Source organism: Ascaphus truei, chromosome 7 (genome assembly GCF_040206685.1).
Source record: "Ascaphus truei isolate aAscTru1 chromosome 7, aAscTru1.hap1, whole genome shotgun sequence".
NCBI lineage: Eukaryota > Metazoa > Chordata > Amphibia > Anura > Ascaphidae > Ascaphus > Ascaphus truei.
This window is the reverse complement of record NC_134489.1, coordinates 55,082,242-55,097,594: the sequence shown is the minus strand read 5'-3', so window position 1 is coordinate 55,097,594 and position 15,353 is coordinate 55,082,242. Positions and strand designations below refer to the sequence as shown.

At 39.6% G+C, this 15,353-nt stretch overlaps 1 protein-coding gene across 1 annotated transcript in view; it reads right to left on the bottom strand.

Annotated features, from left to right (window-relative positions):
• PTH2R (parathyroid hormone 2 receptor) overlaps positions 1-15,353 on the bottom strand; it is a 272,319-nt gene that overhangs the window by 30,517 nt on the left and 226,449 nt on the right. The window contains exon 11 of the mRNA XM_075608453.1: positions 3,049-3,187. Within this exon, the coding sequence (XP_075464568.1) occupies positions 3,049-3,187 (139 nt within the window). The remainder of the gene's footprint in view (positions 1-3,048; positions 3,188-15,353) is intronic.

Here is a 15,353-nt window from a genome sequence, read left to right as displayed (position 1 = left end):
TATGATAGGACACCATGGACCACATTTAATGCTTCTTGTACCTTGATAATTCAACCTGTATTATACCAATCACTTTATGAGCCTACATGTTAGTATCATGCAACGTTGAGTATTTTGTATCTTGTAAATGTACTTTTGATTATATTTGTAATTTGTGTCCCCTTCTCCTTCCCCTCCTTCCCCTCTTCCCCCTTTTCCCCCACTCCCCCCCGCCTCCCCCCTCTCCCTCCTTTCCTTCCCCCTTCCCTTTCCTCCCCCCCCTTCCCCCTCCCCCTTCCCCCCCTCCCCCCCTCCCCTTCCCCTCCCCTTTCCCTTTCCCCACCCCACCTCCACCCCTCCCCCCCTTTCCCCCCCATTCCCCTTCCTCCCTAGCCACCCAATTTCTTTCCCTTGAGACTAATTGAGGTTTTTATTGTTCATATTGTTGTATATTATGATCTAAACATTTTTCAGAATATAAATAGATTACAGCTTCATGGAAGAATTGTTTGGAATTTATTGCTATAATTGTATTAACATTGAATATAAGTTGCACTGGTGTTATTGTCATTAATATTTTGCATTAGAATTTAAATATGATTTTTATTGAACTTTTGAAATATGCACTGTCTATATGGAAGTTAAGAACTTGAATATTAATGTATTGGAAATATCTATTATTAACCCTTGACTTTACTTGTTTTTAATTTATTATTGAAATTATAAGTTTGCTATCCGCAGTTATAAAAACAAATTAATCAATGAATACTTTTATGTATATACTATCACAGATATGTCACTATATGTTTGGGACTTGAGGTTTAACGATTAACCAAAACCAACTGCAATTATGGTTATAATGGATTGCAAACTTAATACTCTTTGTTTTTAACTTAAGAGTTCTATTGCGCATGACACTGATGCCTTTGTATCTCGCGCGAGCGCACATCAGCCATGAATGCAGGTTCCCATCATGCCATCTGTGGTATACTCGCAATTCATTGGCTGAGTGACGTCACGTCCGGTTTACTTCCGGTATTTCAGTGTCTCACGCACGGGTAATGTTACTCTTTGAAAAAGCCCAATCGCCGGGTGAAACGCGTTAGAGGTGCAGGGGTATGCTTCCCCTCCTCTTTTAATCCATGTTTGAATAAAGGAAATAATTTACAGCACAGTCCAGCCTCAGCAGTTTTTTCCTGCATCGTAGTGCCCGCTGATTCACCTCTCCTTATCGGTACAGGTGATTTCGTTTTATAATCTACAAAGGATCATTGCTATATTGCAATTTACCTACTGTATAAAGCACAATGTACAGTACTTCATAATTAGGCAGCTGTCTAAATCAGATAACCATTTATAGTAATTTACCTATGAACTGTATGCAGGCCCCTACTGTGGAAATCTAACACAGGGAATCATTTAGCATGTCTGCACAAAGATACTGCCACACTCTGCAACCACCTAGTTAGAGGTAAAACAGCTACTACTATCCTGTCTGGATATAAATAATTAAAAATCACCATATGGGTGGTTACTGTACATTTCCCTGATTACCTGGGACTTCATAATGAAAGATATTCATTATAATTGTCAAATAGAACATATATTTTCTTAAACAGCGAACACTGAAAAACACAACACAGGTGGCACTTGTTAACACAGAGCAAAAAATATATGGTGCACAGCCAAAAAGAGTGGGTCAAGTTGAAAAATAAAAATTGCTCATGCATGAAGGATTTAACTATTTTTTTTTTTACTGTAGAGAGTGGGTGTTGATATATTCTCCCTAGTATTACCTCTGTTTTTTTTTAATGCAGACCTACTAAAATAATTTTTAATTTTCAACTTGACCCACTCTCTTTGGCTGTGTACCATACACTTTTTGCTCTTTGCTCATCTTACCATTATTCGCAGCATGCCTACCAAGAAGACACAGGACAGAGACATACAAGTGTATGTATATATGCATGCAGTATGTTGTCTCATTATTATTACAATGTTCCAGGGGCTATCCCAATGAGGTTTTGATGGGTGGGTTTATGCCCCCAGCTCATACCTTCAGGGTAAATTTGCGTCTTAAGGACTTTATTTCTGAGACTCTTACTCATTTACGTTAATAATTTGTTTTATTACTATTTCAATTCCTGTGTCTCCATTCATGCGTGATTCAATGATTTGATTGATCCAGCACTTTCAGCCCCTATACCATTTCAAATCTTTTTTTACAGGTACTTGTGAATTCATAGGTATTCAAATTAATACCTTACAGCTCAGTGATGGTTTAATTAAAACCAGGGGACTACTATATACTCCTTAATTCTAATATAAATATTTCATGTTAAATAAACAGCCTAAGTTCACCATCCAGCACAGTATTATTTGGTTTGAATTTCACAAATAACTGTGTTTTTACAACAGCAAGCCCATAGTAGTCTCCCATTGGACATAATATCTAGTCCAATGCAATACATTTGTATCAAAATATGTGTACTGATTTCTTAAAAGAATTCTCCTCGAGGTCTGAGTATAACCCCTCACACGTTTAAGTTATTTTATTAGTTCTTGCTACGATCTATGTATATATCCCTATTTTTTTACTTTGAGTTACAATTCAAAGTTATTTTTATTATTATATCCATTGTACTATTAACCTGACTCTTTGAGGTTTTTTTTTAAGAGTATGGCATAAGTGATCTCTTTGCTCTTCTCCTTTGGATTTCATTATACCAATGTAGATCCTAGCAAGCTCTACTATTAAATGACATCCCCATATATGTGAGGCAGGATTACTCCAGCTGTATCTCTTAATCTGACTAATTTAACCAAGAACCATCATCACTGCAAATCTGGATTATGTTAAAATTGTCACGTGCAATTTTTTTTAAATGCCACATCTTAATACTGTGAATGTTAAAATTTACATTTATTTCATCTGAATTTACTTAGTGTCTACTATGTTTTGTCATATAAAATGAGAGCAAATAAAATTGTTATTTCCAGGACTCAGCTGCAGAAGAAGAAATATCAAAATAAACAAAGTACAATTATAGTCTGATTTATTTCATGCACCTGGAATGAGTTGATGAAGAGCTCAAAATGCATCCGAATCTCCCAGGCTAAGCCACTAAATGTGTGGGGCAAGCACACGAACACGATGTAATGGACACCAAACACCAAGATTAGCACCAGAGTGGATTTTGCCAATTTCCTAGAAAACACAGATGGGGAAAAGGAAAAAGCAGATTAAATAAAGTACAAACTTTAAAATCAAACAAAAGAGTACTATAACCTATTTTAGAGAAAAAAATATAGAGAAATGCAGTTTTAGATCATCTAAAAACAATGATTTATACAGAATAATTTTGGTATTAGCATTGGTTAGGTAAATAAACTTAAAGAAGTATTGACCAGATTTGGTTGCACAGATTTCAGCACATACAAAAAGGATTATTGAGAGGAACCCAAACCCCTCTCAAGTCTAATTAAAAAAAAAATAAGAAATACTTATAGGTGTCAGATTTAATTTAAAAACTTTTTTTCCCCAGTTGATTCCCCTTTAAAGTGTCACTGGAATACGTTCACTTTGGTCCTAGGAGGGATTGTTCCAGGAGTATTGACTTATTAATATGTTATCAAGAGGGACATCCTCCTCAGATACAGTATATTCCAGTTGGTACCTCGTACCTCTCAGAATTTTCTGTGTGAGTACTTAAACATTCTGTAGCACTTGTAATGTTGAGAAGATACGAAATATATGACTGAAAACATTGTAGTGTATTAAGTAAATAATATTATTTGTCAAACCAGAGATTATATTCATGTAATCTTCAGACTCTACGGGCCTCATTCTAGTAGCTTCGGTAACCAACTCATTGAGGATTTTGACTCGTTCTCGCAAAATTTTCACATTTGCTATTCAGAAAGCCTCAATGAGTTAGCGAAATCGTACGGGAGCTGCATTTTTCAGTGAGTTCTCGCTCCTTGCCAAACTCACTGAGCGGGAGCTTCAAAAAGTTAAAATAGCGCTATTTTGAGAAAATAACGTTATTCTAGTAGCCTTGAGAATCTAATCGAGGCTCTGGAATAGCGAGTTTTTTGAAGGTCTTGATATATTCTCCCTACTATTACCTTTGTTTTTTTATGCAGACCTAATACAATAATTTTTATTTTTCAACTTGACCTACTCTCTTTGGCTGTGTACCATATACTTTTTGCTATTTGCTCATTTTACATTATTGGCAACACGCCTACCAAGGAAATACAGGACAGAGACATACAAGTGTGAGTATATATGCATGCTGTATGTTGTCTCATTATTATTGCAATGTTCCAGGGGCTATCCCAATGAGGTTTTGAGGGGTGGGTTTATGCCCACTAGCTCATATCTTCATGGTAAATTTGCTCCTTAAGGACTTTATTTCTTAGACTCACTCATTTACTTTAATAATTTGTTGTATTACTATCTCAATTCCTGTGTCTCCATTTTTGTGTGCTTGAATGATTTAATTGGTCCAGCACTTTGAGCGTCTATACCATTTCAAATCTTTTTTTACAGGTACTTGTGAGTACATAGGTATCTGAATTAATACATTACAGCTCAGTGGTGGTTTAATTAACACCAGGGAACTAATGTACATACTCCTTACTTCTAATATAAATATTTCAGGCAATTAGCCTACTGTAAGTTTACCATCCACCACAGTATTATTTGGTTTGAATTTCACAAATAACTGTGTCTTTACAACAGCATGCCTGGTTTATTTTTGGTGATTGGTCCTTTTTAGGTTGCCGATTGACTGCCATAGTGGCATTCCATTCCCAATGTTATGGTATTGAAGGGGTTAACTCCTCCCGCAACCTTCACGGCAGGTCTAACCACCCATCATGGGGCAACTACCTCCTTCATCCACCCCCTCTGCCCCCAATAAACAGGGTACTCTGGTTTAACCCCTTCATTGCGTAAGCTGTTTTTATTTACATATGAATACTAGTGTGCGGGAGCAGGGGGTCTCCGGAGCTGAACCACATTAATTTCAGGTCTGGGGACCACCTGCTTCCTGACTTACAGGCCCGTTTTGGGGAGTCAGTATCCCCATGTAATGTTTAAATCTCCCGTGTCACGTGAAAGGGACATTTAAATTCATAAGAGATACCGGCACCCCATACCGGGCCTATATCTCGGGAAACAGGAAATTCTGGACCTGAAATTTATGCGGTTCTGCTCCGGATACCCACTGCTCCAACATACTATTATTCACATGTAAATAAAACCACTGCAATCACCTGTGAAAGCTGTGCAGGGAGTGGTGGCTCTCTCTGTGCAGCTCAGATTGCGAGAAGCTTGCAGGGGGAGAATTTAGAAAAAAAAATTGAGATCACATTGCTTCTAGGCCGGGCGGTATTGGCATTTTCCTGCCTCACAGTTTGAGATGGCTTCAGATTCTTTCTGCATACCGTCATAACACAAAGGATAAACCGTTCGGTAGGAACATGCCACATAGCAGGAAAGTCATCGAAGCTACTAGAATGAGACCCTAAGTGTATAAATATATACATATATATATATATATATATATATATATATATATATATATATATATATATAAAACAAAAGGGGACAGCGGGGGCACCATAGTGTAAAATTGTATAGGTTTATTAATCACGAGCTAAAACCAAAATCTCACAGCAATGAGATAGGACATGCGCATCGAACAAGGACACCAATGGTCATGCTGTTAGTCAGGAACAGTAGTCTCGGGGCTGCAGCGTGTATATATCTCTGTGCTGCCGGGTGCCTCCGTCGGGGTTGTGGACCCGCGTTATAACAGGGTTCAGCTGTACTTACTTATTGATCCAGAGGAAGGCAAACAAAAACACCCCAGTGTTATATCAGCCAATGATATCTCATAAGGGGAAAAATAAATTCCTTCCTGACTCCAAGAATTGGCAGTCGGATTAATTCCTGGATCATTTTTCTTCCTATGTATACTTATTTGGTATTTCCCGGTATATCTTTCCTTTCTAAAAAGATGTCCAACCTTTTTTTGAACAAATTTATTGTATCTGCCATCACAATCTCCATGGGTAATGAATTCCACATTTTAACTGCCCTTACTGTAAAGAACCATTTCCTTTGTTGCTGGTGAAATCTCCTTTCCTCCAACCTAAAGGGATGCCCCCGAGTCCTTTGTACTGCCCTTGGGATAAAAAGTTAATTTGAAAGCTCCTTGTACTGTCCCCGAATATATTTGTATGTAGTTATCATATCCACTCTTAGATACCTCTTTTCAAATCTATACTATAAAAATATTTGGGAATTTTAGCACCATATCTTTTAAATATGTTCAGTAGTTTTTTTATCGGGTTCCCAGATTCCTATGCAAATGTCAAAAGAAAATTTAGTAGTGATACCTAAGAAAGGAAAATACCAAATGAGTTGTGCAAATACAGAGATTTTGGGCAAAAGTGCAGAATTTGTTACGAGAAACTATTGATATAAGAATCCCCCTAAACCCACTTATAATGGTCCTGGGTAAGCACTTGATAATAAAACCAAAATATATCGAAATTATTATTACACATTCTGACCGCGACGAGATGTGCAATTGTAGAGGCCTGGAAAAGGTCCCACCTTCAGGAGAGAGATTATCTTGAAAGTAAATGAGGTGCAATCTATGAAAGACTAACAGCTTATGTGAGACATAACTCCAGAAATTTTCAAAAAGTTTGGGAGCCCTGGTACTCTAGGGGGAACATGTGATTTTTTTAAGTTACTGTGGACGGGGGGCTGTATTTTCTCTCAGAGAGTTGGTTACTCTGTGTAATGGGTGGAGATATGGTTGTCTAGCATCATTATATATATATATTTTTTTTTATACCTGTGTTAAAACTGTGGTACCTTCCCCCCTCCTTCCCTCCATTTCTGTATCCTTTTCCCTATGTTTTTCTAAAAAACTCAAATAAAAATAAGTTACGAAAAAAAAGGAATGTGAAAAACGTTTAGCCAGGTTGGCTATGTTAACAGTTGCCTGAGAAACAACACAGCAGTTATATTAGGAGCTAAGCTAAACATTCCCTTTTTTATGCAGCTGATCTCTAGGCAGTAAGCCAAATCTAAAGACAAGAAAAAATTATGTTTATTATCCTAAATGGAGATTAGATAAAAATACTGTTTGATATATGCTCTTGGGGCATGTTACATTTAAAAAAACAACTTTGCCTCAATCATTACACCATTTCTGCATAATGAAAGCAAAGTCATTTACATATATCTCCTGCACCAAATGCCATGCGGACATAATATTGTGTTATCTACTGTATGGCTTGCTGATTTTCATGGCTATTAGATCTACAGCAATTCATATCCTGTTGGACCTCTCAGTTTATTTCAACACACTTAACCATAGCCTCCTATTAGTCGTGATGTTGTAGGGATATACAGTATGACCGAGCTCTCGACTGCCTTGCATCCTTGTTAAGCAGAAGAACCCTAAGAGTCTGCATTAATAGGATCTCATCACCTGCAACTCTAATTACATATGGAGTTCCTCAAGGCTCCATTGTAACGCTTCTCCTCTTTAACATCTACAGTACTGTATATGAAGTCAATGGGTACCATCATCATACAGTAGGTTTAAAGTATATTTACATGTAGCTGATCAGTAGCTGAATGTGACTATTTCTCTAGATATGCCATATTACTCAGCTACTATTAAAGCATACATTGTAAATATAAAAACATGGATGGATAAAAGTTGGTTTAAACTAAACATGGAAAGACAGAGATTTTCATCATATAATGCCAGACCCAAATTTATAAACTGAAAACCTGATAAAACCTCACTCACAAGAGAGTGAATAGCCTCGGCATCACCATTGATAGTAATCTCAAAATGGAAGTAAAACAGACATTCAAGCACTGACTCTAACAAATATCATGACCCCACATCTCTCCTTAGGAAAGATGACATGTAGAAGGTCACCCATACCCTGGCCTCAGATTTGACTATAGCAATTCACTCTACCTTGACTTGACAAACGTCCATGTAGACGGATGTTCACAGAGGTACACAATTGGAGACTTTATAAGGTGAAATTATAATAGGCTTTATTGTGCCTTTTCCTTTTCATCAAGAAATCATCCAAACACAGGGGGGGGGGGAACAAAGCTTCTATTCACTTGGGAGTATCTCTAGTGAAAATACCATGCACTTAATTCACAACTCCATAAGTCAAGCATGTCTCGCAGCCCCAAAACATATAGCATGAAATAAGCAGATATAAGCAGTCTCTTAATTATGAAAGTCTTATCTATTTCTTGCTGTAGAGTAAGCTGCTCTGCTCTCCTGGAACCGCACCCGTGCGTGCACAGAAAATATCAGCATCCAGGTTTAGAAGTCTTATTTGGTGTTTTGCAATCAGCTATGCTGGGCAGAGCTCAAGACCGGCCAGCTCCAGAGATGTGTGTTCTCTTGGTCAGACTCTCATGAGAGTCTCAAGAACACTCCTCTGTCTCTCCAAAGGTCAGCTCTCAGTCAGAGCTCAGGAGTCACTTCCTGTCTCAACAGACAGGTTTTGTAAGCAATCAGGCAGGTGGTGTTTATTAATTGACTACCAGCAGTTTACCACCACATTGCCAGATTAAAGGCACATTACTTGAACAGGGATTACTCCCCTGTTACATACCTCCCCTGTTTGTGGGAAGCTCGGGCTTGCCACGGCCAAAGCCCATCCTTCCACTCTCATTCTAGATATCTCAGTGACTTGAATGAGAGTGGATGGAGGAAGAGAACCCTCAGTCCTGTTGGGATTGGAGCCCTTTCTCCAGTTTATTCGTGTCTCCTCCTGAAGGTGTTTGAGATCAGCACCCCTCAGTCGCTCAAGGAGGACTTTCTCCAAGTATAGTCTTTTTTCTACGTGCGCAGTCATGAGATTTCCCTCACATCGGGTGCTCATCTTATTGTAGGCATACTGTATGGCAGCAGTTGCAGAGCGTTTAAAAACCGCCCTTTTCCCACTCAATGGGGTTGCTAGTTCAGCCCCTTTTAGATTAAGTTGCAATTCCACACCCACTTCCAGAGAATGTCCCATCTTTTCAGCTTCATCAGCTAAGGATTCTTCTGGTTTTAATTCAGCACGTGTACCTTCTTTTGTTGCCTGCTGGGTGGCTGAAGGTTTTGCTAGTGCTTGTTTATGTGGTTCAAATTTTGCAACCTTGTCTTTCAGATGAGCGGTATTCCCAGCTCTCACTGTACCCTTGTCTTCATTGGTTTTTGAGGCTGTGGGATACTGACGCTTAGTCAGGGTCAATACTTGTCCTTGTAGGACTGTAATCTTATCCGTGAGAGATCCCTGTTTTTTGAGTGCGTCTTGCAAATCTCTTCTCAGGGAATTTATCTGCATGCTTTGCTTTCTCTGAGCCTGCCTCCACATTTTTATTGCATTGTGGAGCACTATGAACTTCTTTGCTTGGGCCGCAGTTACTTGTTTCAGTTTCTGGACCTTCTTGTGCTCCCTTTTGTGCCGTGTCACCTGGGTTCTAAGCTTGGCTTTTAGCGTTGCTTTGGTGATGCTCAGGGTAGCCTTCAGTTTCTCATGCTGCTTTGCGGGGACATACTGGGACATCAGACGTTCCTGCAGCACTTGAATTTCTTTAGCAGCCTGCAGCTTTTCTTCCTGCAGCGTTTGCTGCTTCTCCTCAACATACTGGAGGTGTGTACGCAGACCTTGCAGTTGGTTCTGCAGTCGGTGCTCTGCTTCAAACTTCTCACCTTCCAAAAGTCTATTTATTTCTTTAAGCTCATGCAGCTTTTCATTTTTTTCCTTGACGTTGTTTGTCAACTGAAAATTTTCTTCTTTCAGTTTTAAGTTTTCTCTTTTTAATCTTGAATTTTCTCTTTTTTCAGTCTCTGTATTCTTCAGGGCTTCTTTGCAGTCCTCCTTCCATTTACGCACGTCCGCTTTGAGAATGACACTCTCCTGGTGTGAGACTTCCTTCTCTAGGTTGAGGGTCTGAAGCTCCTTCTGAGAGACTTTGAGATCTGTATCAAGATTACCAATAGTTTCTTTAGCATGTCCAGCTCCTCAGTGAGACTGTGTAGTTCCTTTCTGGAAACTTCCAGGTCTGTGCAGCAGCTGTTGGTCTCATGATGTGAGGCATCAAGCTCTATACGAAGAGTGTGAACCTCTTGCTGGAAGACTGTCATCTGCTTCAGTGCCTCCTCATACTTCCGCTTTAGCGTAGCCACCATTTTATCCAATTGGCTCTGCTTTTCATCCATGGCGGAAATAGTAGCCTTTGCCGTATCTAGCTCAGTCTTGAGATCCTCCAATTCGGTCTTGGCCGCAGAGTAAATTGCGAGCACAGTCTTCTGTAGCTCAGCATTATTTTTTCTCTCCCTTCCCAAGTCTTCACAGAGCAGATCACAGTCATGCCTGGCAATTTTCAGGGCTGGTCAAGGGATCGTCACTCACTGGTTCCGGCTCCGCTTCCCTGAGATGACTGGTTGAGGGTTCCTCACTGTTGGCACCGGACAGACACTTCTTTGGGGTACACGACTTCTGCCTTGGGCCCTCTGGATATTCGGTTAACCGCAGGACGAATTCTCCATTTTCTCTAGGCTGCAGGGCAACTCGGTCCCCCTTTTCCTCCACAGGATCTCCAGACGTGTCTGTTCCTTCCACGTTAAGTGAAGAACTGCTTTTCTTTTTCTTTTTCCGCTTTTTTGATTTGGATGACACCGCCCCTTCAGGGATATTGGGGTCTCCATCTTCATTTGAAATTTTAGCGGCTTCATTATATACGCCAGGCTTTTCTTGCAGTTGCTTTAGCTGACAGAAATATTGGGTGATCTGCTGCTCCCGCTCTGTCTCCTGCTGATCATATTCGTCAAAGGGAGCGGTCTTTTCTGTTCGTGCCGAGTTCAGGCACCCCCACCATTCTTGGGGTGTTTTGTGGGTGTGACTCAGTTTGGGTTCCCCGTAAGAGATGTCTTCCTCTTTATTGGACTGGAAGGGCCACTCTTCCGTGGGGTAGGGTTCATTACAGGAACGCTGCATCTTGTCCTCCATTTTTAGGCTATCAGGTGTAATTTTCTTCCTGACCTCAGGAGGCACTATTGCAGCTGTTGCCACTGTATTTGCTAGATCCCCCAATTGTGGTAGTCCTACAGATGGGCATATTTTGCTTGTAGAGGTCGTAGCTCTCACAGGCATCTCTGTAGACCTTCTTTCTTGGGATTTTCAATATCAGCAGTACTGTGCATGCATTTTCTCTTATCAGGTATACAAGATGTGCAGTTGCTAGGTAAAAAAAGTCTATTTTCTCTACACCATTTACTTGCTAGGTGCAATCTCTCCGCTTCAGCAACAGAATTTGGTTTTCTGCCTTAGTTCAGTAATGTTCAGTCTCATCTTTGGGTATTATGGCATTCACACGTCACACTTTGGGTGTCTGTTTTTGCTCCCAAGATATATATAGGCAGACTTTTTTACTTGCAGAAAAAAAACATTCTTTCATTCCCGGCAGGGTGACTCAGCATTTGTTTGCTAAAAATTCCTCTGCTTCAGCACCGTCTTGTATCAATTTTCTCACTTTTCTGCATATACTCCATTCACAGCTGGTAGCCCTATGCGGTGTGGTAACCTTTATTTGCAAAATCAGTACCACTCGTGGGTCACCATCTATATTCACTGCTTCAGCGAAACTTTTGAAAACAACAAACACCTATCCCTTTTTAAGGGCTGACTCACTTCTTGAACCCTGGCTATGGCTGGAAGGCAAAACCCCTATTTCAATTACCATATTACACTTTGTGATAGGCAAAATAAGGTTTAGCTACTTCAGCAGTCTTTCTCCTCTAGGGATTGGGGCAAAGAGTCCATCTGTGGTTTAGTAAGTTTCAGTGCAGTGTGGTTTCAGTGGTGTGTCCCTTTAACTCTGATCTCTGCTGCATGAGGTTTTTTTTTCTAAGTTGCTTGTAGGCAAAAAGCATAAAAAAATATTTCACATTAAAATCTCCGGTCCTTTTTAACTACAAAGACACCTCTTGTCCCACCTCGGACACCATATGTAGACGGACGTTCACAGAGGTACACAATTGGAGACTTTATAAGGTGAAATTATATTAGGCTTTATTGTGCCTTTTCCTTTTCATCAGGAAATCATCCAAACACAGGGGGGAACAAAGCTTCTATTCACTTGGGAGTATCTCTACTGAAAGTACCATGCAATTAATTCACAACTCCATAAGTCAAGCGTGTCTCGCAGCCCCAAAACATATAGCATGAAATAAGCAGATATAAGCAGTCTCTTAATTATGAAAGTCTTATCTGTTTCTTGCTGTAGAGTAAGTGTCTCTGCTCTCCTGGAACCGCACCCGTGCGTGCACAGAAAATATCAGCATCCAGGTTTAGAAGTCTTATTTGGTGTCTTGCTATCAGCTATGCTGGGCAGAGCTCAAGACCGGTCATCTCCAGAGATGTGTGTTCTCTTGATCAGACTCTCCTGGGAGTCTCAAGAACACTCCTCTGTCTCTCCAAAGGTCAGCTCTCAGTCAGAGCTCAGGTACTTCCTGTCTCAACAGACGGGCTTTTGTAAGCAATCAGGCAGGTGGTGTTTATTAATTGACTACCAGCAGTTAACCACCACACTGCCAGATTAAAGGCACATTACTTGAACAGGGATTACTCCCCTGTTACAGTCCAGTTCAATAATTGTTCTGCAATTCATAATACTGCAGCTAGAACTTTCAGCAACCGTTGCAGATATACCCACATCAGTGGAACTTTGAAAAAAACCTTACTAGGTACCAAACAAAGCAAATTTAGTTAAAAGTCCTCTCTACAATCTATCGGGCTACACATGGAATTGCACCAGCATACATCTCAGAAAGCATTATTTAATTTCAACTACAGATACCAGACTACTTAGGTTAATCTAAGTGTTGCTCAGTATTCCTCAATTCAAATCCACCAGGAATAGAAAAAAGCATTCTCTGCAGAAGAGCCCAGGCTCTGGAACAATCTTCCTATCAAAATCAGGAAAGCTCTCCCTGTCTAAGCTTTTGAGAAATCACATAAAACACATCTCTTCTGTGAAGCTTTTGGGCATGAGCCACAATAGCTCACCGTATTAATGAACACTTCAAAAGCCTATGGTAGTTGGCATGCTAAACAATAAAACATTGATCAAATAATTTTTTGGCAAGCATTAGATTTAAATTGGAGATGGTGAAGTGTACAGTACAGTATGTTGTTGTAACAATGGTATATTTACTCTCTAATACTAATCCTTATTGGCATTTATTATGAGACTTATGAGTTTCAAAGTTACAGTACATACTGTATGTCCATCGAGTTAAATTTGTTACACTTATGTTACAGTTATCTATAAACAACAAGGCAAATTTGATAATTTGAAAATGTGATAAAACAGGAGCTCCAAGACATAATAAAAGTGTATCAAAGTTAAAACAAAGTAAAAAATCCAGCCTCATAAGTAAATAGATTTTGTCCTTACTACAGTATATCTGACTAGGCCAAAAGCATTTGGGAACAGTGTCTTTAACCCCCCGTGGCGTCTCTCAATTGTGTCTCAAATTTATCCTGTAGCAGTGCCTTCATCTCTTGGGGATGTTTGAATCAACTGTGTAATGTGTAAAGTCCGTCCCAACGCGTTTGGTTGTCTAGCAACATCAGCAGGGAGATCCATCATCAGTATAATGACTCCTTAAATAGTCAAAATTTCCAATGGAACCTGCAAACAGGTGATGTCGTTTCCAATCATTAGCTCCTATCACAGCCTAAAGGAGCACTAAAGGAATTCTATCAAATATGATACTGAATTGGAGTATATAACATTAGTAGGACATATAAAGAACAATTCCTCTGCTGGAACTTGGACCGTTTGCCTCTCTCTTGCCCTGACTTTGAACTGTGACCACCAACTATGGTGCCACAGCCTGCCCATGATCCCAGAAATTGATTTGACAAGTCTTGCTTTTCTATGCACCAGATCCCAGGTCAAGGGTCGGTCATTATACTTCCTACCTCTGCCCTGCTGGTCCATATCCAGGACTGCAGTTCGCAACGTAACTGTAAGTAGCATGTTTAATTCTGTGGGTGCGTGATGGGGGTTGTTGCCCCGAAGGGTGATTAGTGGAGATTGACAGCTGGGTTTAACCCCTTCATTACCTTAGAGGTTAGCCACCAAGGTTAGGAAGGGGGATAAGTAATGTATTTATGTAAACTTGTTCTTTATTTGAATGTTCTGTAAGAAAGGTGGGGGATGGGATACAGAACGGAAAGAGTGTCGTATTATTTTTAGTTTACATACATTTAATGGGGTAGACATTAAAGACATCACTGTTAGGACAGCGCATAAAATAACTACTACAAAAATCAACTAATAAGACTGGGAGAGGAGAACAGAAAAAATGTAATTGCTTTTAGAATATTTTTTCATATTCTGGCAGAAAGTAAATACATATTAATAATCATATCTTCGTGGAATATGGAATACCCCCCGGGTCCGCCGTGATGTTTTATACGGGTTCAGGTCCCATTGCACTGAGATTACTTCAATAGTTATATATATATATATTTTTTTTTAATTTGTGGGTTTTTACGCCTCTCCTGTTATGTGTTTTTCAAATTTGGAGAGTTCCCCTAGTAAGATATCTATTTCCTATATAATTTCTCCATGGTTCCCATACTTTTAAGAATTTCTTAACTGTGTCATTTTATATTCCCGTATTATTCCATAAGACAGACCCTCCATAGTCTCGCTTTTACGGCATCTAGGGCTGGCTGTTGTTCCTGTTTCCAGGCCTTAGCTATTTCACATCTGACAGCTGTATATATATAATATTTATATATCAGTAGCTTGTTTTCATTTATTTCCATATTTTCAATTGGTCTGCATAGCAGAGCTGTCCAGGGATCTAAGGGGAAGACAACCCAGAGAATTGCCTGTGCCATACCATGTGTGGCCTTCCATAGCTTTGTTTCTCTCTCTATGTGTTGCAAAACTTATAAGTTTACCTCTCACAACTGCCTTATGGGTCTCCCATAATGTAAAGGATGAAGCCACGATACCTTCATTGGTTTGGAAATAATTATTTATCTCGCTACTAATTTCTGTAATGACCTCTGGAATCTTTAGTAGTGACTCATTTAGTCTCCAGGTCAATCTACTTGGTTTCTTATCTATATCTTTAATATGAACTTCTACTGGGGCATGATCTGACCATGTTATTGGGTGCAATGTGGCTATTGTTATTTTCGGGATTAGAAGAGAATCTACAAATATGTAATCTATTCTTGTGTATACTTTATGAGGTGCTGAATAAAAAGAAAAATCTCTTTACTGCGGA